Here is a 25,647-nt window from a genome sequence, read left to right as displayed (position 1 = left end):
GAAGCTTTTTTATGCTGTAATTTAGCACTTTATGCCATGCAATTTAGCGTTTTATGTCATGCAATTTAATGTAACGTGTGCGTATTGTGTGTGTGAGTGTGTGCATGTGTGCTGTGCTGTGTGTGTGTGTGTGTGTGTGTGTGTGTGTGTGTGTGTGTGTGTGTGTGTGTGTGTGTGTGTGTGTGTGTGTGTGTGTGTGTGTGTGTGTGTGTGTGTGTGTGTGTGTGTGTGTGTGTGTGTGTGTGTGTGTGTGTGTGTGTGTGTGTGTGTGTGTGTGTGTGTGTGTGTGTGTGTGCGGGGCAGCCGTGGCCTAGTGGTTAGAAGGTTGGTCTTTCAATCTAGGGGTTGCAGGTTCAAATCCCCCCTGACCTCTCCCTACATCTCCATCCATGGCTGAAGTGCCCTTGAGCAAGGCACCTAATCCCACATTGCTCCAGGGACTGTAACCAATACCTTGACAAATAATAACTGTAAGTCGCTTTGAATGAATGAAAGCGTCAGCTAAGTGCAATGTAATGTAATGTAATGTAATGTAATGTGTGTGTGTGCGCACACGCGTTTGTGTGTGTGTTTGTGTGTGCACCCCTATGTATGTGTGTTCATATGTGCACGCCTGTGTGTGTGTGTGTTCATTTGTGTGTGTCTATGTGCGTGTGCATGTGTGTCTATGTGTGTGTGTGTGCCTGTGTATGTGCGTGTGTGTGTGTGTGTGTGTGTCGTTCTCCTCTACCCACCGATCTGTCCGTATGCGATGGAGATGAGCCTCTCGTTGACCAGCTTGTCCCTGGCGGGGTTCCTGGGCTGGCGCTTCATGATGTCACTCTCGGCCGCCTCGTAGGCCAGGGAGATGGCTGGCACCTGCATACACACGTTATTATACTGTAAGTGTGTGTGTGTGTGTGTGTGTGTGTGTGTGTGTGTGTGTGTGTGTGTGTGTGTGTGTCACTCTCGGCTGATTCGTAGGCCAGGGAGATGGTTGGCACCTGTATAACACACATTAGTGTGTGTGCGTGTGTACGCCTGTGTGTGTGTGTGTGTGTGTGTGAGTGTGTGTGTGTGTGTGCGCGTGTGTGCGTTTGTGTGTGTGTGTGTGTGTGACACTCTGGAACGCCTCGTAAGTCACCTGTATAATACACACATTAATATAGTATGTTTGTGTGTGTGTGTGTGTGTGTGTGTGTGTGTGTGTGTGTGTGTGTGTGTGTGTGTGTGTGTGTGTGTGTGTGTGTGTGTGTGTGTGTGTGTGTGTACGCCCGTGTGTGTGTGCACGGCGTGTATGTGTGTTGCCATCTCTCACCATGTCGGTACCCAGGTCGATGCAGAGGATGGTGATGGTGCCGAGGGGCAGGGGGATGTTGACGATGATGAAGAAGAGGAAGGGGGTGATCTCCGGGATGTTGCTGGTCAGGGTGTAGGCAATAGACTTCTTCAGGTTGTCAAAGATCAGGCGACCTAGAAAGGACACACAAATTACATTATATTACCTTATTATACGGCACTCTAGAATGGTGCAAGAGCTCACATTCACTTTCAACGTTTGGTGGTCACTACTTTTCTGTAGTGTGGCAACGAGTTTGGTCACTTCAGAGATCACTCCGCAAGTAGATCGGTCATATCTTCACTGATATGTCTTGCCTTCTGATTTTTAGCAGTATGGCAGCAGCGCGATTAACGCACGCTGCTGGTGGCCCACTGATGCTCCGGTAACCAACCACTTCTCAAACCTCTCAAGACGAATTGCAACAACACTAGAAGTCTCATTCAGCAATTCATTTTAACAGTTATGTCTCATCCTGACGAAGTTTATAATAACAAAAAAGGCCGAGTGGTTGCCCATCAAGATTTCAGCAACAAGTCCGAGTGTTTGTCTTTCCAAGACATTGCATTACATTACAATGACATTACATTATGGTCCAGTCATGGCTTAGTGGTCGGCTGGGCACTGAACTGCTACGCGGGCGAGCCGGGTTCGATTCCCAACCCGGGACATTTCCCAATCCTCCCCCGTCTCCCTCGTCCACTCATTTCCTGTCCCACTCTTCACTGTAAAGCCTAAATAAAGTTGATACCCCCCCCAAAAAAATAAATAAATAATAGTAATTACATTACATTACATTTCCATTAGCTCACACAATGCAGCATAAACATAGAGTTATTTAGGCACAGGGTATTAGTTACAGTCCCTGGAGCAATGTAGAATTATCTAGATGCCACCAATGAGGATACTGTAGTAGAGCACCCACACTCTGTCCAAGGTATTCGAACCTGCAACTTTCTGATCACAAGACCAACTCGCTAACCATTAGTGACACCCTCAAACACGTCACACCACACCATCAAACACACACACCAAAAAGACAACTGTTTTCTGCCTTTAACATGTCCAACAGGCGGACAAAGATGCATCTGTCTATGCAGAGCTGCCCTGAGAGCTCCAGGCCACAGGAGGGAATTACAATTTAAAGAATGCGTTTCAGACAGACAAACAGACCGACGGATGGACATACCCTCTTATAGAGATGCTAGGATGCACCTAAAAACAGGAAGTGTGACTGACTGGCAACCAGTGAGGCTCAGCAGGCAATGCACTGATAGGATGCCTCCCTCCAGTCCAGCTCCACGGGAGACTACAGCGGGCCAAAGTGTCCTTGGCCAAGACACCAACTGACCCCATACTGCTCCCGATATGCAGCCTGTGTGACAGCCAATTGCTATCTCTCTTTATGTGTACAGCATGTGTGAGTCAGTGACTGTGTAACACTGAGCTGTGTGTTGTCAAAGATCAGGCAACCAAAAAAGGTCACACGCAAACAACACACATCAAAAAAGGTCCCTGTCTCACGTCTTAAAAAACAGCAGCAAAAGTGTGACTCCTAAGGGTAAAGTCATAATACGGTGGCCTGGTGGTGACATTCCAGCTGCGGAGCTGGCTACAGCGGGGTCAAAGTGTCCTTGGCCAATACACTAAGAGTACGCCACACTCAGTGCTCCTGATATGCTGCTTGGCAGCCTGTGTGTGTGTTAGTCATCTGTGTATGTGTGAGTAAGTGGGTGACTGTGAGACATGGAACACATGGGACTGTAGCATGCAGCAGGAGATCTGCTGAGTGTAAGAGAACGCGACAGTATGTAAGGTTAAGGGGCGCCATTCTGGAAGTAATGTAGCGGTTATTGGAATGGCTTACTCCATGGTAATGACCACTTTATTTCACTGTTTATAATGCTACTTATACGGCTCTTTAAAAATCTTTCATTTAACCTCATGCCAAAATGAAATTAATTCGCCCATTCACTGCCTCCAGACCCCCCTCTCTTACCTCCAGCCTCTCTCTCTCTCTCTCTCTCTCTCTCTCTCTCTCTCTATCTGTCTTTCATCCCCCTCTCTTCCTTTCTCCTCTCTCTCTCACCCTTTCCTCATCTCCTTCATCCCTCTTTCTCACCCTCCTCCACTCATTCTTCCTCCTCTTCTCTTTCCCTCTTTCACACCACCCTCATCCCTCTCTCCCTCCCTCTCCCTCCCTCATCCCTGTCATCCCTCTTTCTCACCCTCCTCCACTCCAGTGACGATGGAGGCAAAGTTGTCATCGAGCAGGATCATGTCGGCAGCCTGCTTGGACACGTCTGAGCCCGAGATTCCCATGGCAACGCCGATGTCAGCCTTCTTCAGGGCGGGGGAGTCATTCACACCATCACCCGTCACCGCCACGATGGCACCCTGGAGGGAGGAGAGGAAGGGAAGGAAGACATGGAGAAAGAAAGAAAGACAGAAAGAAAGACAGAAAGAAAGAAAGAAAGAAAGAATGAATGAAAGGAAAAAATGAAAAAGAAAATGAAAGTAAGAAGGGGAAGAAAGAATGGAAGGAAGAAATTAAGAGATAAACAATGAAAGGAGGAGAGAAAAAAAGAAAGAAAGAAAGAGAAAGAAAGAAAGAAAGAAAGAACGAAAGAAAGAAAAGATAGACAAGCGAATGAATGCTCAGGGACTTGACACCCATAAATGCAACATTTTGTGACATTACATTATTCATTGCGATGGTACAGACAGAAGCACATATTACTGGTGCAATATCGTATGACTATTTGACAATATATAATATGACCACATACGACTATTACATTTTCTTTTCCACACCAGAAACAAATATAACTGTTCTACAGGCAGTGAGCCAATATGTTGGCAACTAGGGAGAGATATCAGGAGCTGATATCACCAGTAATAACTCAGAGGAAGAGGATACAGCGCGGTATGGTGATGGAGAGAGAGAGAGAGAGAGAGAGAGAGAGAGAGAGAGAGAGAGAGAGAGAGAGAGAGAGAGAGAGAGAGAGAGAGAGAGAGAGAGAGAGAGAGAGGAATAAAAAGCATGTGCATACACAGTCGGAAGACAGATGGAGATATGGAGATATGGGTTCGGGGGAAAGACAGAGGAAGCAAGAAAAGAGATGCATGAGGATATAGTGTGTGTGTGAGAGAGAGAGACAGATGAAAATGATAAATGAAAAAAATGGATGGTAAGAGCAATAAAAGAAGATGGAGAGAAGTGAAGAGAAAAGGAGAGAGGAAAAAAACAGAATAAGAGACAGAAAGAGAAAGCAAGTGTAGGAAGTGTAGGCAGTGAGCATTGTGGGGGTAGGAGAAGGCAGTGGCTTCTCAACTGGGTCTCTTCAGCCCCCAGGGGGCGTTAGGGAGAGCTTGAGGGGCGTAGAGAGGCAGACATCTAAAAGGGGGGAATTAAGTTCTCCCTATCACAACCTCCCTCCTTTACTATTACTGTGTGTACACCAGAAATAACCTAAGCTCCTGAGTAGCCGAGGTCATTCAAGAAGTTTCATGCTGAATTCGCTGTATTCACTCTGGGTGTGATATTGACATGTTTGATTAAGCTCATCATGTAACACCTTATTATATGGCTGTGATTGGATGATCACCTGTCACCATGATGACTGGCAACCAACCAGGCTTGTCAGCCTGGGACATTCTGATATGAACATTCCAATCGGCCGACCTTCCATAGAGAAATAATGATGGTAGTGTAGATCGATTTTGGTGTACGTACCTACAGTATAGTACTATTCTACTATATTATATTCTCTTTTTTTATTCTTTTTTTGGTCTCTTTTTTTAAACTTTATTTATGATAGGACAGTGAAAGTGGTGACAGGAAACGAGTGGGGAGAGAGAGACGGGGAAGGGCCGGCAAAGGACCCGGGCCGGGAATCGAACCCGGGTTAGCCGCATGGCAGGCGAGTGCCCTACCGGTTGGCCACAGCAGGGCCCCTATTCTATTATATTCTGCTCTATTCTATTCCATTCTGTACATTCTATTCTATTACATTCTATAAAAACCTTCCGGCTTACCTGGCGTTGGCATCCCTCCACAATGATGAGCTTCTGCTGGGGGGAGGTCCTGGCGAACACGATCTCTGTGTGGTTCTTCAGGATGTCATCCATCTGCTCCGTGCTCAGGTCCTTCAGGTCCGTGCCGTGGATCACACACGCTTTGGCATCCCTGACAGCACACGTGAGAATTATAATTAAGATTGTGCAAAGTCACCTATGCATTTCTTAGGTGTTGCAAATGAGTGCATATAGGTTGAGTGAGTATACACATCGCACATTGAGAAGTTGAGGTGGGAAGCTGTGCGTGCGTGCATGTGAGCGTGTGTGTGTGTGTGTGTGTGTGTGTGCGTGCGTGCGTGCGTGCGTGCGTGCGTGTGTTACCTGGGGTTGACCTGGCTGACGGGGATGTTCAGGCGGGCAGCGATGTCCTCTACTGTCTCGTTGCCCTCGGAGATGATGCCCACCCCCTTGGCGATGGCCTTGGCTGTGATTGGATGATCGCCTGTCACCATGATGACCTGCAACCAGTTAAAAAGCATTTATTACATTAGAACACCCCCTTGGCGATGGCCTTGACTGTGATTGGATGATCGCCTGTCACCACAATGACCTGCAACCAATTTAAAACGTATTTCTTATATTACATTACAATTATTGATGTTGAACAGCCAAGCAACCACTTGAATTTTCCTTCTAGGATAGTACAAATTTGCCCTTTTTTCCAAATCTGCTCTGAACTAAAGCCCAACTCAATAACTATTAGGTAATGGATGACCCACCTACAGTATAGCACATTATCATACTCATCCAATGTCCTTAGAAATGCATATAATACGCAAATAAAATCACAGGTTAAAAGCTGCTAGTAAATAACAATAATTACAGTAGGCCTATTTAATTTTACAGTATAATTTATTACATCTTGATACCGGTAGTGATACTTGCCTACGGCGTTGAGCATAGCGGCATATACACGTACAGTATAGGCCTACCAAATGATCATACTAAATAGTCATGTAGTCAAATGTACTGTAATGTAAGTGGAGTTGTTACACATTTAAAAGTAATTACAGTGTTAAATTTGATAGGATAGTATATTCACTCACTAGACCTTGACGTCAGCTGAGCGCCACTTGTGCACGGGGGTCAGACAGGGCTTACCTGATTCCTACCATCTGATATGCTTTCGCATATACATGGGAACGCCCCCGCGTGACGTAGCCGAACGCAGCCAGATGATGTGAATCAGGTTAAGACAGGGCAGCATATATACCGAATTACCATTCTCAATGTATATAAAATCAAATTAAAGGCTAGTATTTCAACATTACCATGTTAAATGTGACAGTAGACTGTATTATGTTACCATACCATCATTGTTTTAGGATTATTATTATTGTGTGTGTGTGTGCACTTTCTCACATGAACCCCAGACAATAGGTACCATACGGCCTCCAGAGCTGGTATATGAATGTGGGAATTTGTATGTGTGTGTATTTGAAAGTCAACCTCATAGTTGTGAGACTGCACTATATAAATAAATACATGTTGTGTTGTATTGTATTGTACACCTTGATGCCAACGGAGTAAGTGACACATTACCGTGTTAAATTTGACAGTAGAGTGTAGTAGTAGGTTACCGTACCTTGATGCCAGCGGAGCGGCACTTGCCCACGGCGTCGGGCACGGCGGCACGGGGCGGGTCGATCATGGACATGAGGCCGATGAAGCAGAGGTTCTCCGTGGGGAAGTTGACGTCGTCCGTGTCGAAGGCGAAGCCCTTGGGGAACTGGTCCTCCGGGAGCAACACGTGGCAGAAGCCTGGAGAGAGAGCGGCAAGATGGACACATTTAGATGGACACACACTCACACACACAAAAATGACAAAAACCAACAAAGGTCGGCGTTTGCACCTGCACTTTAGACCCGTGTATTGCTTGGTGCATCCACTCCCAAAAAGTAGTAATCACTCAAGATAATGAAAAAAGGAGGCGCACACAAGGCTTGTGTGAAAAATGTATATTGTAGCCAAAAATTTACAACAGAAGTCAGAGGTTAACTGGAGCAACAAACATTTCAGACCTAGTCCATTCTCAATGTCTCCAGTGGTGACACACACACACACACACAAATATACTACTACATTACTACATTGACATTGCACTTAACTGATGCTTTTGTATCCAAAGCGACGTATAGTTATTTAGGTACAGGGAATTGGTTACAGTCCTTGAAGCAATGTGGGATGTGTGCTCAAGAGCACTTCAGCCATGGATGAAGGTGCAGGAAAGGGTGGGATTTGAACCTACAACCTTCTGATCTAAGGGCCAGTGCTCTAACCACAGAGCCATGGCTGTCCCCACCTCCCACACATCCCACACACACATACATACATGCACACGCACAGAATAGGCACACAACTAGGCGCACACACACATGCACGCATGCAGACACACATACACACATGCACGCACGCACACACGCACGCACGCACACACATGCACGCACGCACACACGCATGCACGCACACACACACACATGCGCACACACACACACACACACACACACACACACACACACACACACACACACACACACACACACACACACACACACACACGCACACACACACACACACACACACGCACACGCACACGCACACGCACACAGAAAGAGAGTTGAGTCAGGGTGGGTCAGAGTCAGAGGTCAGGTCATGGGAGCTAATGTAGGTATTGATTATATTGACAAACTGCTTAGTCCTCTCCTGCTTTCTATTTTTCCGACTTCATTCCTCCGCTCTCTCCTCTCCTCTCCTCTCCTCTCCTCCCAGTATTACAGCTGAGGCACCAGCGCTAGCATAAACACTGACATCTTTATGAATTGTTGTGATTAACCACAGTCTTGTGTAAGTGACCGTGGAAGTCAGTTTGAATCGTAAACCTGAACATAAATTGAAGACAAAGTGTGTTTTTATCATCCCTTTATTGGATAAGATGGTGTGTACGGTCTGGATATCTGAAGAAGACTATTCTGGATGAAAAAAAAGCCTTTTTACTGTCTATTTCCTCAACTTATGAGATCTGGATGCAACCTCAAGTTTATGGATAAAAAATATGGGCATTTTTTTGCCATCAGGGCCACATAGTAGGAAATGTTTTTTTAATCATTTAACCTCAGTAAAGGAAGATACTTTTATTATACTGAGGTTTTAACATGATGTCCTTTAAGTATTCTGGTTTATTCCTACTACTGTCATTTTAGTAAGGCGTTATCACGAATCACAATCATTCTTACTGACTGAAACTCTATCTCTCTATCCCTTCTCCCATCTAATTTCTCTATCGCTCTTTCTGATTTTTTTCTTTCTCTTATTCAGATGCTGTCCCTGAATCATTCATTTTTGCCCTTTCTCCGCAGATGGCTGTCTTTGCTCAAGGCAAGATTTTGGTCTTCTAAAATGTCGCTGATTTAAATATCAGCATTCAACGTCTCTCTCTCTCTCTCTCTCTCTCTCTCTCTCTCTCTCTCTCTCTCTCTCTCTCTCTCTCAGAGTCCCATCTCTTTTTCTTATCTGCCTCTCGCCCGCTGTGTGTGTACACACTATTCAAATACCAGCTTGCCTTTCTGAAGAAACCACAAAGTAAGAGCATTGCCTTTTTTTTACGGTATTCTTCCTCACTCATCCTTAGCCCTTTAATCCCTCCTTTTTTATCAACCCTGCCTTTCATCTGCTGTTTAAATCCCTTCTTTATCTCGCTTGCACAGTATGCCTCTCTCTCTAGCGCGCGCTCTTAATCCAAGAGCCTCATAGGCATCATTGTGCATGTGTATGGCTAAGAGGTGAAGTCTATTTCTTTAACCTGTCCGACTACCCCATGATATCCTCTCCTATCTCACTTCTTCATCCCTCTCTCTTTATCCCCCCTCTCTCTCTCTACACTTCTCTGAGCTCCAGGTGTTCTATCTCGGAAGTTTCCCTCTGTGTCCATGTTCATGCACTAGTGAGTGCAGTAAAGTGTGTGTGTGTGCATGTGTATGTGTATGTATGCATATTGTGTGTGTGTGTGTGTGTGTGTGTGTGTGTGTGTGTGTGTGTGTGTGTGTGTGTGTGTGTGTGTGTGTGTGTGTGTGTGTGTGTGTGTGTGTGTGTGTGTGTGTGTGTGTGTGTTGCCTGTGTTTATGTGGTCACGCATGTAGTGTTATCATGTGTTATTTGTCCTCACCCACAACCCTCTCTACTAGGCCTCCAAGCTGCAGGTAGGCATTCTGGGAGGTGGGAGGTGTATAGTGTGTGTACGTGTGTGTGTGTGTGTGTGTGTGTGTGTGTGTGTGTGTGTGTGTGTGTGTGTGTGTGTGTGTGTGTGTGTGTGTGTGTGTGTGTGTGTGTGTGTGTGTGTGTGTGTGTGTGCGTGTGTGCGTGTGTCCGTGTGTGTGTGTGCGTGTGTCGTACCCAGCACCCTCTCTCCCAGTCCTCCGAGCTCGAGGTAGGCGTTCTGGAAGGCCTCCTTCATCTCCTCGTCCATGTTCTGCTCTTTGCCCTGTAGCATGATGTATCAAGTTAGTATTAAGTCAGACACATGTGCACACACGCACACATTCACAGACACACAGACACAGACACAGACACAGACACAGAGAGACACACACACTCACACGCACAGGCACACACACACACACACACACACACACACACACACACACACACACAGAGAGATGCACACACACACACACGCATGCACGCACGGACACACACGCACGCACGCACACACGCACACACGCACGCACACACGCACGCACGCACGCACGCACGCACGGACACACACACACACACGCATGCACGCACGGACACACACGCACGCACGCACACACGCACACACGCACACACCTGGACCATGATGGTGGAGCAGCGGTCCAGGATCCTCTCTGGTGCTCCCTTCATCACCAGAAGGTAGCGGTTGTCGTTCTCATCCTCCGTCTCATGCACAGACAGCTACAGAACAGAGAGAGAGAGAGAGGTGGAGAGAGAGAGAGAGAGAGAGAGAGAGAGAGAGAGGTGGAGAGAGGGAGAGAGAGAGAGAGAGAGAGAGAGAGAGAGAGAGAGAGAGAGAGAGAGAGAGATGGAGGGAGGGAGGGAGAAAGGTAGAGAGCATGGAAATACAAAAAAATATTATTTTAGATTTCAAAAGCTTTCAGTTTTCAGTAATTAAAAAAAGATCTTAGTACAATGCAGTCAGGTATTAGCCAAATTATCATCGACTTTCAAATCTCTTCGAGACTTGGTCTGACGAAGGGCATAAGAATTGAACATTTTCATAAGCCATGGTTGACTCGCCTCCCTTGGTTTGCTACTAGTTGTTTCCTTCCCGACAAAGTGGGAGGAGTTTCCGTTTTTTTCCGAAGCTCAGAAACAATATTTGTATTGCTCCTGGCCTGACTAGAAGCTGAAGGTGTTGCGTCACTTGCATTAGCACTGCATTTTTTTTACTGTGTCGCTTGCCATCATCCGCCCAGTCACTTCCTCACCTGGTACTAATGTGTAATAGTAATATGATATACAACACACTCCAAATGGACTTTACATTTTAATCTTTTATTTTTATTTTCTGAAAGGTCATGTCATGTCATACCGAGGACCGAAATCCACGAACCCAGTGAAGGGGTTGCCAAAATTGAAATATTGTAATGTGGTGAATTGTAAACCTTGATAGCCATCCGTTAGTCTACTATACACAGTGACATTAACGCACTTCATCAAGGAAAAAAAACGTTTTGAGCATGCAAGCTTTTTCTGAAAGAATCCACCTCCATCAAAGTATATTGTGCAGGCATTTAGCGCACATGAGCAAGGAAATTAATATTTGAAGGAATCTAGTTCAAATGAGACTAGCAATAGCTGCACAGGGCAAAATCAAATGGACCTACATCAACATGCCAAAGCTGATTAATAACCAATGGCTTGATCACAGAACTTCTCACAAGTGCTAATTCAACTTGGTTTTACACACCCAACGCACAGCTAGCAAGCCATGTGGATCTGTGCTGCTAACATTTGCTATTCTTATCAGAATCCAAATGGTGTAGGTACGGTAGGCAATGTTTTCTTCCGTTTTTCTATGCTATTTTAGGGATTTGCCTCCATCGACAGTGAAAATATCAATATGATATGGTAACCAGTCGCCTATCTCTGTTTTCTATGCACCACATGTTCTAGAACCAGTCCTAATCTCTTCCTTCGCTTCTAAACTCTACTGCTTCTGTCAGCGAGTGCGTGGGTGCTGCTGAGCCATTACAATTGTTACATTTTACAGTTATTGTCGGGATGATACAATGTTATGGCTATGGGCTGTTGATCATTGGGGTTTGTGTCGCGTCTCTTACAGCATTCTATATTGCGTGCTCATTTATTTAATAGATTCTAGGTCTAAAATAATGAAGGCGGCCCGAAATAGTTTTATTAATATTCCAAGATACCTTAGGAGGCCCCTGATTGGCTGTGGCCCCTGGGCTTGAGCCCCTGCTAGCCCCCTCGTTAAGGCGCCGGTGTGACCCTCTGAACTGATAAATAGGTCACCAAATGGACTCCTCCTTCGTACGCCCTGATGAAGACCCAGTGTGGGTTGAAACCGGCTTTTGGTTTTACCAGTGTTACTATACCCCAGTTAAATTAAAAGGTTTTTAATTATAACAATCCTTGTCAAAATGTGGAGTTGCCTGAAGTTGCACCAAGTGCCACCACGCTCTCACCTGGTACTTGTTGGTGGAGTTGAAGGGGATCTCGGCCACCTTCTTGTTCTTCTCCCTCATGGCCTTGACGGAGCCGCAGGAGAGCTCGATGCACTTGAGCAGGGCCGACTCGGAGGCGTCGCCGGCCACGTCACGCTTCAGGATCGGCTGAGTGTCCTGGCCCGCCTTGAAGACGGCGCGGTTGCACAGGCCGGCCACGCGCGCCAGAGCCACCCACGTGCCGGAGGACTTGTCGAAGGAGGCGCCTGCAGTATGGAGGATCAGTAAAGGGCTGGTCAGTGAATGAGTGTTATCAATGTATTCTGCTGTATTCTGCTAAGCCCCCCACATTTGGGCTTACATTGCCCACGGGGACTCCGGTTCGAGTCTGGCCGGGGTCATTTCCCGACCCTGCCCCATCTCTCACTCCCAGTCATTTCCTGTTTACTCTCACAATGTCCTATAATAACAGTCCAAAAAGCCCCCCCAAAAAATACTTCAAAAAAATCAATGTATTCTGTTGACTATGTGACTATAAAAATATGCACAATGAACAAACTACCGGTAGCTCATTTTCAAATGTGTGAACAGAACGTTGATCTAGTTCTTGTAGAAAAGGAGCTTTCCCAACACTGGGTGTAACGGCTTACCAGACTGGTCCTCAGTGGTGTCAGCCTCGTGGATCTGGTTGTCGAACCACATGTGGGCCACGGTCATGCGGTTCTGGGTCAGGGTGCCGGTCTTGTCGGAGCAGATGGTGGAGGTGGAGCCGAGGGTCTCCACGGCCTCCAGGTTCTTCACCAGGCAGTTCTTGCGAGCCATACGCTTGGCTGTCAGCGTCAGACACACCTGATAGGAGGCAGAGAGAGAGGGAGGGAGAGAGAGAGAGAGAGAGAGAGAGAGAGAGAGAGAGAGAGAGAGAGAGAGAGAGAGAGAGAGAGAGAGAGAGAGAGAGAGACGGAGAGAGAGAGAGAGAGAGAGAGAGAGAGAGAGAGAGAGAGAGCACGATACACAGTAGAAAGGAGGAATAACAAGTAAAATAGAAGGAGCAAAAGGGTGAAGAAGGTGGATCCAGAGGACAAAGAAATATAGAGAGGCAGAGAGAGAAAGAGAAAAAAGAAGCCAGTCAATATTTGATCCTGTAAGATTATGGTTAGAAGACTTGCAGTGCAGTGCCAAAAGTCAGTGTACAGTCAAGCAAGTCTATACACACACCTGGCATAATTCAGTGCAAAGTATAGTATTGTATACTTCAGAATAGTATGGTATAGTATAGTATAGTATAGTACTATAACATGTCGTATTATAGATTAGTAAAATATAGTATAGTACAATAAAGTATACTATAGTATGAATTATGAACTACAGTTCAGCCAACAGCCATCGAAAGCAAGACAGGAGAGCAATTTCCCATGCATGACAAGACCAGCCTGGAGAAAGCAAGATGCAATAACGCAGCCAAGCATAAGCAATCAAGAAGCCACGTGCAGCACTTCATCTCAAGATCCGTGTCCAAAATGTTCTTTTTGTCCACTATTTAGTGCACTCTGTAGGATGCGAGGCACATCGCCTTGGAATCCAACCTACAGAGGGCACTAGCGTACGTCATTTTGGACTCGGCTAAAGACTCTCGCATACTGTCGGCTACTGGGAGGTAGGTAGGGCAAGGGGAAAGAATGGTGTCAGGCAAGTAGCAAGGTACCACATTGTAAGGGCTTAATTTACATGGGGGGCATTTTTGAGGGAAATCAGTGTTCACACTGGTCTACGATTTCAATAGTGAGAGTCTGAAAAAGAGCACACACACACACACACACACACAAACATACGAAGAGGGAGAGAAAAAGAGGGAAACAAACACCGAAGGAGAGAGGGAGAGGGACGGTTGAAGGGAGAGAGGGAATAGGGAGAAGAAGAGAGGAGAAAAGAGAAGAGAGGGAGAGAGAGTGAAAGAGTCACGGACACACAATCACAGAGCTGCAAGTTTTACACACAGAACTGAGAACACAAACAGGTCTCACTGATACCACATCATAGGTGCAAGACCAAGACAATAACAAACAAACAAACAAACAGACAACAACAAAAACAACAACAACAACAACAACAACAACTTTCACAACAACAACAATGGAGATTGGGTGAGACGGGCAAACATTTTCATAAGTGTTCGTCGATGTGAGGGGATCAGTCAGTTGTGGTGATGTGTAGGTGTCGAAACACACTTATTGCTAAATGTTGCGTTTAATTGGTTACAAATTAATAAAAAACACATACATAACTCATATAGTCACACAATAAATACATTCATTAAGAAGTCATAGTGTGTTATCAAATATATACACAATAATGATATTAGTGATAGAAATGTAGTGATTGAAACTGGAGAGTTCAAATGAACTGAGGTTTCATGCTTTTGACAACCATTTTAAGACTGTGGATGGATGACTACCATTCGATTAAATCGAGGACGAATGTCTGCTTTCATGTGGAATGTAAGTAATATCTTTGTCATAATCATTTTAATAAGAATTTAAAACTATAGTATAAGGAGACTACTGTGTTCACTATTTTTCACAAATTGCACAGTAACTGCAGTTGCATCACGACTGTAGGTAGAATATGTGAAAATTAATTTGTAGACAAACTAAAAAAAGTGAAAAAACAAAAACAAAATGATTAACTCTTTTATGACGTGGAATGAGGCATACTTGGTTGTACCGAAATCTCTAGCGAAACGAAACGCCAGGGTGGCGAATCTGGCGATGAAAAAAAGAAAGGAAAAAAAGATGAACTCTTGTACATTATCAGTCTCAATACAGTACCAGCGAGGCATAATTGGTTCGACTGAAACCTCTAGCAAAACCACACCTTAGGAATGAGGACACAGGGAGCCGAAAGGGTTGGAGAAAAAAAACGTGGAGTGATCTACACGAGGTTGAATTAAGACAAAGTGGGAACAGAACAGATAGGGCAGACACACAGAGACACGTACTACAGTGTCTTTACTACTGACTCACTCACTCATTGATGTACTGTACTTCTCTTTCTCTCAAACACTCACACAGTATGTATGTACACACACTACTCTCTCTCTCTCTCTCTCTCTCTCTCTCTCTCTCTCTCTCTCTCTCTCTCTGTCTCTCTCTCTCTCTCTCTCTCTCTCTCTCTCTCTCTCACACACACACACACACACACACACACACACACACACACACACACACACACACACACACACACACTAGCCTGGCTCTCACGCAGACCCTTCTTGCTTCGTGCATCTTCGTTGAACTTCGTGATGAGAAACATCCATCTGCGTGAGAACCAGGTTACACACACACACACACACACACACACACACACACACACACACACACACACACACACACACACACACACACACACACACACACTACATTTACACAGACATACGCATTGTGTCTATCTCTCTCTCTATCTCTCTCACACACACACACGCGCACACACACACACACACACACACACACACACACACACACACACACACACACACACACACACACACACACACTAGAGTGTGGCTCGGGCCGTATTTTTCTGTTCGAGCCCGGCCCTCAGCCGACAGAAAAGTGATCGACCCCGACCCGAGCCCGAGACTATTTAAAATGTTTGTGTCCGAACCCGTCCGAAGCCCGAGACCACTGTAATAACAACAGAACCTGTGCGCAAGCAAGATTTTCTATGTGGGCTCCTCCATACTCAAAATAGCACGTGATAAATAGCCAAGATAGGCAAAGACGTTAGGATGAGGCAATTTGCTGTAGCCTAATTTAGTTACGCACGCATAGTAAGTATAAACACACACACACACACACACACACACACACACACACACACACACACACACACACACACACGTGACAGCGCACCTTATGTTTCCTTCGGTTAGACTAACCAGAGATATTGGGTGCGGTGTCCAAATGCATGGGAGGGGCGTGAGAGGATAAGAAAGGCGAAAACTAGGGAATACGTTTTGGATGCAGTCAGCACGCTATCGAAGCATTTGTTACGTTACTGTTAATGCAAATAAATCCCCGCGAGCCCTGTGAAGCTGCTGCTCCTTGTCGTTAAGAAGGATGGGCTATAATTTAACCCAGAAGAACCTGATCGGCCCCCAAGAGAATGTCATTTCCCCTGATGTCCATGCGGTCAATATAAAATCAGGAAAGGTTGCACGCGCATAGTTACAACTGTACAGTAAAAGTGACAACAATTAAGAAGAACCTACGTGAAGGACATGATATGTCACAGCGGACAAAGTAGTAACAGGAAACCTCTCCTACCTTACTCCACGTAGCTTGTGCATCTTCTTAGTTATCCATATTATGCTCCTTGCTAGCACATGCTGGAAATGTAATCCTTGGCGAACAATGCAGTGACAAACTTCGTCATTTTATGTTCAACATTCAAGACAGCCTCGGAATGCTAAAACATGGCCTAGGCTACACTAGGCCTACAACAAAAAACCACGCGTCCGCTGACAACTGTTGATTTGGCGCTTTTAAGAAAACAAGTTGACTAGGCATCCCTACTCGGCTGACTGGGAGTGAGCGTCCATGTCGCCACTGGTAACTGGCGCGCGCATACAGCCAATAATAATCACTCGCACGAGTAGGCTAGCCTACCAACATTTTCATTTATGCATATTCAATTATTTATTTTTTAATCACAAAACTGCCGTTTGCATGAACTGAAACGTTTCCTCTGGTTGCTTACAATTTTCACAATGTCTGTTTGCTTCAAGCCCGAGTCCGACCCGAGTCCGACAGATATTCTATTTTTTTTGTCCGAGCCCGGCCCGGCCCGTCGGGTTCCGACCAGGCCCGTCGGGCTTCGGTCGGGTTGCCATGCTCTGACACACACACACACGAAAGTCTGAAAGTCAGAAGCTATACTACTGTCGCAGTGCCAGGTAAAGTGCGGGTGACTCACGGTGACGGTGGCGAGCAGTCCCTCGGGCACGTTGGCCACGATGATGCCGATGAGGAAGATGACGGCCTCCAGCCAGGTGTAGCCCAGCGCGATGGACAGGATGAAGAAGGAGACGCCCAGGAAGACGGCCACGCCCGTGATGATGTGGATGAAGTGCTCGATCTCCTTGGCGATGGGCGTCTTGCCCGTGTCCAGGCCGGACGCCAGCGTGGCGATGCGACCCATCACCGTGCGGTCGCCGGTGCTGATCACGATGCCGCGCGCGGTACCTGCGGGGTGTACGCACGCGCGCAGACACACACACACGCACATGCATGGGCATGCACGCATGGACACGTACACATACACACACACATGCATGAACACATACACACACACAAGAACACACACATTATATATTACATGATATGAGTAATCACTGTGTGCTTTGAATTTTCAGAAATACAGATTCATAGCTGCAAAACCTACAGCACTTTGGTCATACTATGATAGTTTATTAATAAGCAAATATTCATGAAAAACATCTAGCTTGACAATAGACAGCACAGCTTCAATGGGCAGCTTAGTTGCATTACCTACAGTAATAGTGGAGCCTTTGCCACAAACTGTCATGAAGCAGCCAGCAGAGGGCAGCAGAGGTCCAGCTAAGAAGAGCACAGTCCTACTGCTCAGAGGCAACACAGATGACTGACTGTCTGGCCTTCCTTTAGACAAGCATATGTTTGACATTGGCCATGCTGTCCCCCCCAGCACATTCACATTGCTGACACAAACCTTATAGCCCATTACAACCAAAAACAGAGGGACAGTTAGGCTATGAGGCAAATGTGATGTTAAATAAGGTCTTTATTGAAAGAAATCAGGAAGATGCAGCCCAGACCGATATGTTCCTGTATCAATATAATTCATATCTGCCCTGTGATAGCATAAATGGGCATATTGGCCAGAGATTTAAGATACTGACTATGACTAAGTACCTAATCAACAGGACATGGCTTTGTGTTACGCACCACAGTATATTACAACAATGTGTGCCAGTGAACATGTTTTCTAGCCAGGCCACGCCCACCTAGTGACACAACACTTAGTCTCGCAGAGCTTTGGTAGTCAATGGGAATCTGGCTACATGTTTTCCTCCAGGCATAGTAGGTCTACAGTATGATTTAACCTTCAATGCCCTTGAAATGGGAAAACATGGCTGCCCTTATTGAGAGAAGGCAGCCGCTATTAGCATTAATACACACAGGAGACAGTGAACAGCAGAGAAGGGAGGAAGGGAGAGAATGAGACGGATAGAGCGTAACGGAAAAACAAGTGAACAAGTGAACGCATGATGCGTAGGCGAGCGAAAAGTGCCCGAGAAAATGAGGAGTCAAGAGGAGACTGTTGCCATAGCAGCACATTCAGCTCAGTTCACAGGGAGAGAGAGAGAGAGAGAGAGAGAGAGAGAGAGAGAGAGAGAGAGAGAGAGAGAGAGAGAGAGAGAGAGAGAGAGAGAGAGAGAGAAGAAAAGAAGAAAAGCAAAATGGCTGTCTAACTGGAGAACGTGGAGAACGTGGAATAATAGTCAGGGCACAAAAATGACTGTGATTAATTTATGTCTGCTCAGTCTCAGTATCAGGAGCCTTGCTCTAATTTTGATCACATTTAGGAAAAGGCGCTTTTGTTTGCCTATGCAAATGCAAGCTTGTTGCATGGATTAGGAGTTTACATAGCGAAATCAGAGTGAATTTTATTGTCAACATTAAAAACATACAGGCATAAGCTTACAGTACATGTATACAAATGTACTACATATGATCATATTTTCAATACCGAAGTGAACATAAAAATATCCACCTCATTACCACCACACCCACTAACCTAGTCCATTACGTAAAAAAAAAGTTCATGCTACCACAGCATTTCCTATCTGCTAGTTCCTGTTAGACTGCCCATAGCCCTTCGGAGTGAATTCACATTAGCAACTTCAACGAAAATAGTTATGGTGCTGTCCTTGTAACCGTGGACAATAAGGTGGATGGTGACTGTCGTTATTGCCATACCTTCAACGCAGTTGGTGGAGAAGAAGGCGATGTTGCGAGTCTCAAGGGGGTTGTCATGGGTACAGTCAGGTGACCTGGTCTGGGGCTCCGACTCACCAGTCAGAGAAGAGTTGTCAACCTGTAATGGAGAAAACAATCAGGATATATACTGTAAGAAATTATGACAATACGAAACAATGGCAGGATTCCTATACCAGTCTGTAAAAACTTAGCATGAATATCGTACAGTATAAAATATAGTCTAGACTAGTATACATGAGTTCGCCGTGTTTGTAAACACGATGTTTTGAGGAGGGGCAAGACACTGGCAGCCAACCACGTGAGCTAATTTATTGACTGACAGCGGTTTCTAGCAATCAGAGGTTGAGTTGTGCGCAGCTAGTTCCGCGCAGTCAGATTAAAACAAAAATTTAGAACCCATGCATAGATCTGGATAATTGCATTTAAACAAAAAAAACTTTCATGACATAATCATCTGATCATCTCTATCAAACATTTCCATTTATACCCATCAACTTCAGACTCTAAACTTGTATTAAACAGAGCAGTTGTCATTAGCCAAGGTGGTGAGGGCTAGCCCATATCAAAGACATGTGACTACCATTATTGTAAAGACTATGTTGTGCATTTTCATATGGAATATGATATTGAATCTGAACTCCTCAAAGTAAAAAATCTTCATCTTTTCAGGGCCTAGCACCTAGTCAAGATGGTAGGCGTTTGCTTTCATGGTGGATGCCTTAACAGTAAAGTGATTGTGGAAAGCACTGCACAGATCATCATGATGTGCATTTGCATTTCATGTACTATGTGTGTGAGTAAGCGAATATGTACAGCATGTGAGTGTGTGTACACGAGGACCGGCTTCAGATCAGAGGGTTGCAGGTTCAAATCTCCAACCCTTCCACTCCCTATCTCACTCTACGGCTGAGGCAGAGAGAGTAGAGAGAGAGAGGTTCCATTAGCCCATTGTTTCCGGGTTCTATTATTGCAAGGGGGAGGGGGGGATCCCCCTTTAGGCAGACCTAGGCAGACCTAAGGACTGTTCTATTCAATAGAGTATTATGACACGCCCCTTTAGGCAGACCGGAACCAGGTCATGTTAGGTGCCCATAGCAACCTATTACATTGGCATATCTCTATACACTTAAAGAATCTCTGGCTGAGGTGCCCTTGATCAAGACATCTAACCCCATTTTGCTCCAGTGACTGTAACCAGTACCCTGTACGTAAATAACTGTAAGTCGCTTTGGATAAAGGCGTCAGCTAAGTGTTTTGTCATACAATGTAATGTATTTCATGTATGTGTGTGTACCTTGCAGCCGTGGGCGGAGATGACGCGCAGGTCAGCGGGGATGCGGTCTCCTCCCTTCACCTCCACCAGGTCTCCGGCCACCACCTCCTCAGCATTAATCTGGAGCTTCTCACCCTCGCGGATCACCAGGGCTTGCTGTGGACACACACAACAGAACACACACCTTAGGATGAGCGCACACACAAACACACGCACACAAACATGCACACATGCACGCACGCACACACGCACTCAAACACACACACACACACACACACACACACACACACACACAAACACACACACTCTCTCTCTCTCTCTCTCTCTCTCTCTCTCTCTCTCTCTCTCTCTACTTATGTCTATCTGTCTGTCCATCTCTCTCTCTGTTTGTCTCTTTCTCACTCACTCACTCACTCACTCACTCACTCACTCACTCACTCACTCACTCACTCACTCACTCACTCACTCACTCACTCACTCACTCACTCACTCACTCACTCACTCACTCACTCACTCACTCACAAATACACATTAACCCTCTTCCTTTTTCCACACATACAGATGGTTGCTGCCATGTATTGTATCTATTCCAGCAAGTCTACAAACACACACACACACACACGCATACACACACACACACACACACGCACGCACGCACGCACGCACGCACGCACGCACGCACGCACGCACGCACGCACGCACGCACGCACGCACGCACACACACACACACACACACACACACACACACCTCAGCCGCAAGCACATAACATGGGCCTGTGGCTATTATATTCTGTAGAGTGTGTCAGGGGATTTCCATGCTTTGCCTGACCTCAAACCACACACACCTTTTCACTTGACCTCAAAAGCAAAAAATAGGGAAAAAAACACTTTATTCCACAGAGTCTAACATCGAAACAGAGGTTAAGAAAAGGAGAACTGCTGTTTGTTGCTATGGGCAACTTCAGCTGACCTTTTTGACTTTATTTATGATAGTGCAGTGAAGGTGGTGACAGGAAGTGGGGAGAGAGAGACGGGGAAGGGCCGGGTATTGAACCGGGTCAGCCGCATGGCAGACGAGTGCCCCACCGTTTGGCCACGGCAGGGCCTTCTGTGACTATTCTAACTGGAAATAAAATAAGGTGCACTCCAGTGATGACAATGATTTTGCCAGCACCTGAGTATTGTTTTTTTCCATCAAAAAAGATGATTCGCTTTAACATGACGCACATCAAGAATAAATATTATGGAAAAACAGTTATATCGCTCTAACGGCGTGTTTAGTGTATAAGTTGGTCAGAAGAGATGGTGTTGGGGAAAGGTAAAGGAAGTGGTTTTGAAGGTTATGAAGTGAAACAGGAATGCCACGCAAGTGCAGAAACTATGACTATGAACACCCGACGACAGTTTGTTTTGCATCTAATCACAAACTGCGCATTCTGTTCCACTGAGATATTGATGGAAAACTACTGAAGGGCTACTGTGTGTTGTTTTATAGTTAAAGCCAGTAAGACACTAAAATAAGAATTACAGTCCATTGAGTTTGTTATGATCTTTTGTTTTACCATCAATATGACTGTAGTAAGGAAGCAGCTATTGAAAAATCTTGCTTTCTTAGTGATGATACTCTTCGCTCTGTGTCTATTAAACCTCATTATATATAGTTATCGCCAGGGACCAGGATAGGTGGACTTTGTACCCGGGGCACCATATATTTTGCACATTATAGGTTTAATAATGAACAGGGGACAGGGTAGGGGGCTTGGCTGCACTACATGTATTGAGTAAGTACATTCCAGGGATCTGAATAGGGGTACTGTGTGCTTGGGGCATCATATATTTTGCACATTATAGGTTAAACCATAAACAGGGAGCAGGATAGGGGCACTGTGTACCTGGGGCACCATGTTCTTGAAGGACTCCATGATCTTGGAGCTCTTGGCCTCCTGGAAGTAGGAGAAGCAGCCGGTGATGATGACCACAGCTGACAGCACGATACCCAGGTACAACTGCAGAGAGACAAGGAGGGGACATGACATGGTTAAATGAAAATAAATTACGTCACACGGTGAGTATGTATTTGTGTGTGTTTATGTGTGCGTGCCTGCATTGTGTGTCTATGTGTGTGCGCATGAGTGTGTGTGTTCATCTTCACGTGAACATGTACATGCATGCATGTATGTATGCGTGTTGCGGCGCGTGTGTGTGTATGTGTGTGTGTGTGTGTGTGTGTGTGTGTGTGTGTGTGTGTGTGTGTGTGTGTGTGTGTGTGTGTGTGTGTGTGTGTGCGTGTGTGCGTGTGTGTGTGTGTGTGTGTGTGTGTGTGCACTGTGCACTGTGCGTGTATGCGTGCGTGCATGTGTGCATGTGTGCATGTGTGTACATGCATGCATGTGAGTGAGTGACCCCTTACGTTGTCTCCGGCGGGGTCGTCCTCCGTGGCGGCCTGGATGGCGTAGGCCAGGAAGCAGAGGATGGCTCCGATCCACAGCAGGACGGAGAAGCCTCCAAACAGCTGCCTGCAGAACTTCACCCACTCCGGGGTGGTGGGCGGAGGGGTCAGAGCGTTGGGGCCATCACGGATCAGGTACTCAGCAGCCTTGGCAGTGGTCAGACCCTGGGGAGAGAGAGGGGGTCACAACTGTGAGACTCTGTGAGTGTACAGTGTGTGTATACAGTGTGTGTGTGTGTGTGTGTGGGGGGGGGGGGGGAGAGAGAGAGAGAGAGAGAGAGAGAGAGAGAGAGAGAGAGAGAGAGAGAGAGAGAGAGAGAGAGAGAGAGAGAGAGAGAGAGAGAAAGAGAGAGAGATAGATAGAGGGATAGAGGGATAGAGAGAGAGGGAGGGATAGAGAGTGTATAAATGGTTGTGTGTGTGCACGAGAGAGGAAGTGAGAGACTGACTGAGAGGACCAGATGTCATTGAGTAGGTGTGAGGTGCAGGTGTAGGCGTGATTAAGAGTCAAATGTCATTGAGTAAATGAGTAGCAAAATGAATACAGCACAGGGCAATTCAACTTCTCATGAATAGAACTTACCTGGACAATGTCAGTGTTGAATTTCCGGCAACATTCCTCTACGGACATCTTATGCTCCGTCTGAGAGACAGAGAGAGAGAGAGAGAGAGAGAGAGAGAGAGAGAGAGAGAGAGAGAGAGAGAGAGAGAGAGAGAGAGAGAGAGAGATAGAGAGTTCAAGGGAGAAGTAAAGCAAGATGAGCATTATTTAAGTTTACGGGAAGGGCTTCAAAATTAAGTTTGTTTTGTTCCACCGAAGCGTTACTATTAGCCTCATTAGTAAGCAGAGATCTAGGAAACATTTGGGTATACATCTGTTGGAAGGAGGGGTGTCACAGTATCTGTGTGTGTGTGTGTGTGTGTGTGTGTGTGTGTGTGTGTGTGTGCGTGCGTGTGTGTGTGTGTGTGTGTGTGTGTGTGTGTGTGTGTGTGTGTGTGTGTGTGTGTGTGTGTGTGTGTGTGTGTGTGTGTGTGTGTGTGTGTGTGTGTGTGTGTGTGTGTGTGTGTGTGTGTGTGTTTAGGTCTATGATGATCTTACCAGAGGGACTTCCTTCTTCAGGTCATCAAGGTCCTTGCCTCCCTTCCCCTTCTTGGATGGAGACTCCTTGTCTCCATCTTTGTTGTCCTGTGTGGTAGCCACACGGTAGCTGTCCGACCGTCCGTACTGCAAGACACAAAACACAAAAGAGACAAAAGAGTAAATACAAGGAAATCGGAATAGGTCCATGCATGCTAACACCATGGTGTAATGTAGAAATTCAACAGAGCAAATAGAAAAGCTCTATTAAAGTTTGATTATACGATAATGAGAAATCAGAGTAGATTCCATTGTTTATTTGCACTGCAACCATATTGACTGCAAACCGATTTTGTAGAACATGATAGGTCAAACACACCAGTGGCGACAAGAATAAGCGACACAGAGTCGCTGGACTGTGTAGCAGCATGAGTGACATGAGCAATAGAAGCAACAGAACAGGGATGTCAAACTCAGGCCAGGGGGGCAAATTTGGCCCGCACAGCCATTTTATTTGGCCCGCGAGATAATTTCAAATATGTATTACAGTTGACCCACATACACCATAACTGTATAGCGTATTAAGATTTAAACATGAAAATGCGTATAGAACAGGAATATGAATGGGCCCAGGCCACTCAAATACCACAGAATATGTGCAGGCACATTTGAACTATGATTGGAATCTGTTTAAACATAAATTTAAACATGAGCAATTTTAGTCCATTTTCGTAAAAAATATATATATATTGAGTTTGACCCGCGACTTCGCTCCAGATTTTGATTTTGGCCCTCAGTCAATTTGAGTTTGACACCCCTGCAATAGAGTATGCTGGTTAAATGCAGAATGCAAGCATTCCGACACTGCAATTGGCTGCGGCAGCTGTCGACGAACCGTGTCATAGCTCATTTGCATAATGTTTGCTGAAGTCCTACTACAAACTGTCGCTCAAGTCGCTCAAATCACCTCTAGTCGCCCAAATCACATTTGTCTCCATCACCAGTGTCGCTCAAGTTGCGTCAAGTCTATTTGTACCATGAGTGGTGCCCATAGAGATTCACAGTGTACCATAAAATCCATTAATTATACATAACTTAGTACATCGGTTATGTCCTTTCCCATGAAATGGGCTCTAAATATAGATTTGTTAAATCACACTTTTTCACAGTAGCAAAGAAATGTATCATATGCATGTGTGTGGTGTTGAACATACATTAGTCTCTTTCTCAACGGGGGCACTACAGCCCCCCTGGGGGCGTTGGGAAGGATACAGCTGAGTGGGGGCGGGGCTTAGTTCCCATTTTGGGGCATTAGTTTATTTAATTTTTCGATAGTAAGGGGGGAGGTGGCAGGTTTATGATTAGGTCAAGGGGGCTTTGGGAGGTTTATGATGATGTCAAGGGGGCATTTGTTCAAAAAAGGTTGAGAATCACTGCGTAAGTCAAACTACAGACAACTATAATATGACGAGGAAGTAATAGGCAATTCCATCTTGTTAACCCTTTTACACAGAGTCTACTCTATATTGTAACCCTACTGTCAAAAAATTGCAATGACCATGTCTTAATACAGTATGTTATTTAAGGCTCTCTGTAATGCCATAGCAAAGCTTTTATGATGTACGGTAGTTGTGTATTTTCAGGAATAAGAGGATACAAATAGAGTGTACAGACCAGACACAGATATCGGATACAGTCAGACATCGGATGTTAATTCTGAGCCGAACAGGGGGATTGGGTATCAGTGAT

General features: G+C 45.6%; 1 protein-coding gene across 1 annotated transcript in view; it reads right to left on the bottom strand.

Annotated features, from left to right (window-relative positions):
• atp1a3a (ATPase Na+/K+ transporting subunit alpha 3a) overlaps positions 1 to 25,647 on the bottom strand; it is a 45,611-nt gene that overhangs the window by 7,704 nt on the left and 12,260 nt on the right. Inside the window, exons 2-18 of the mRNA XM_063185458.1 lie at positions 23,920 to 24,045; positions 23,404 to 23,463; positions 22,782 to 22,985; positions 22,264 to 22,377; positions 20,393 to 20,527; positions 19,078 to 19,195; positions 17,033 to 17,301; positions 12,712 to 12,910; positions 12,083 to 12,327; positions 10,224 to 10,328; positions 9,789 to 9,876; positions 6,984 to 7,159; positions 5,720 to 5,856; positions 5,357 to 5,507; positions 3,547 to 3,715; positions 1,298 to 1,452; positions 735 to 858 (exon numbers count right to left, since the gene is read on the bottom strand). Of these exons, the coding sequence (XP_063041528.1) occupies positions 735 to 858; positions 1,298 to 1,452; positions 3,547 to 3,715; positions 5,357 to 5,507; positions 5,720 to 5,856; positions 6,984 to 7,159; positions 9,789 to 9,876; positions 10,224 to 10,328; positions 12,083 to 12,327; positions 12,712 to 12,910; positions 17,033 to 17,301; positions 19,078 to 19,195; positions 20,393 to 20,527; positions 22,264 to 22,377; positions 22,782 to 22,985; positions 23,404 to 23,463; positions 23,920 to 24,045 (2,575 nt within the window). The remainder of the gene's footprint in view (positions 1 to 734; positions 859 to 1,297; positions 1,453 to 3,546; positions 3,716 to 5,356; positions 5,508 to 5,719; positions 5,857 to 6,983; positions 7,160 to 9,788; positions 9,877 to 10,223; positions 10,329 to 12,082; positions 12,328 to 12,711; positions 12,911 to 17,032; positions 17,302 to 19,077; positions 19,196 to 20,392; positions 20,528 to 22,263; positions 22,378 to 22,781; positions 22,986 to 23,403; positions 23,464 to 23,919; positions 24,046 to 25,647) is intronic.

This window comes from Engraulis encrasicolus, chromosome 20 (genome assembly GCF_034702125.1).
Source record: "Engraulis encrasicolus isolate BLACKSEA-1 chromosome 20, IST_EnEncr_1.0, whole genome shotgun sequence".
NCBI classification, from domain to species: Eukaryota; Metazoa; Chordata; class Actinopteri; order Clupeiformes; family Engraulidae; genus Engraulis; species Engraulis encrasicolus.
This window is presented reverse-complemented; position numbering and strand designations above follow the sequence as displayed.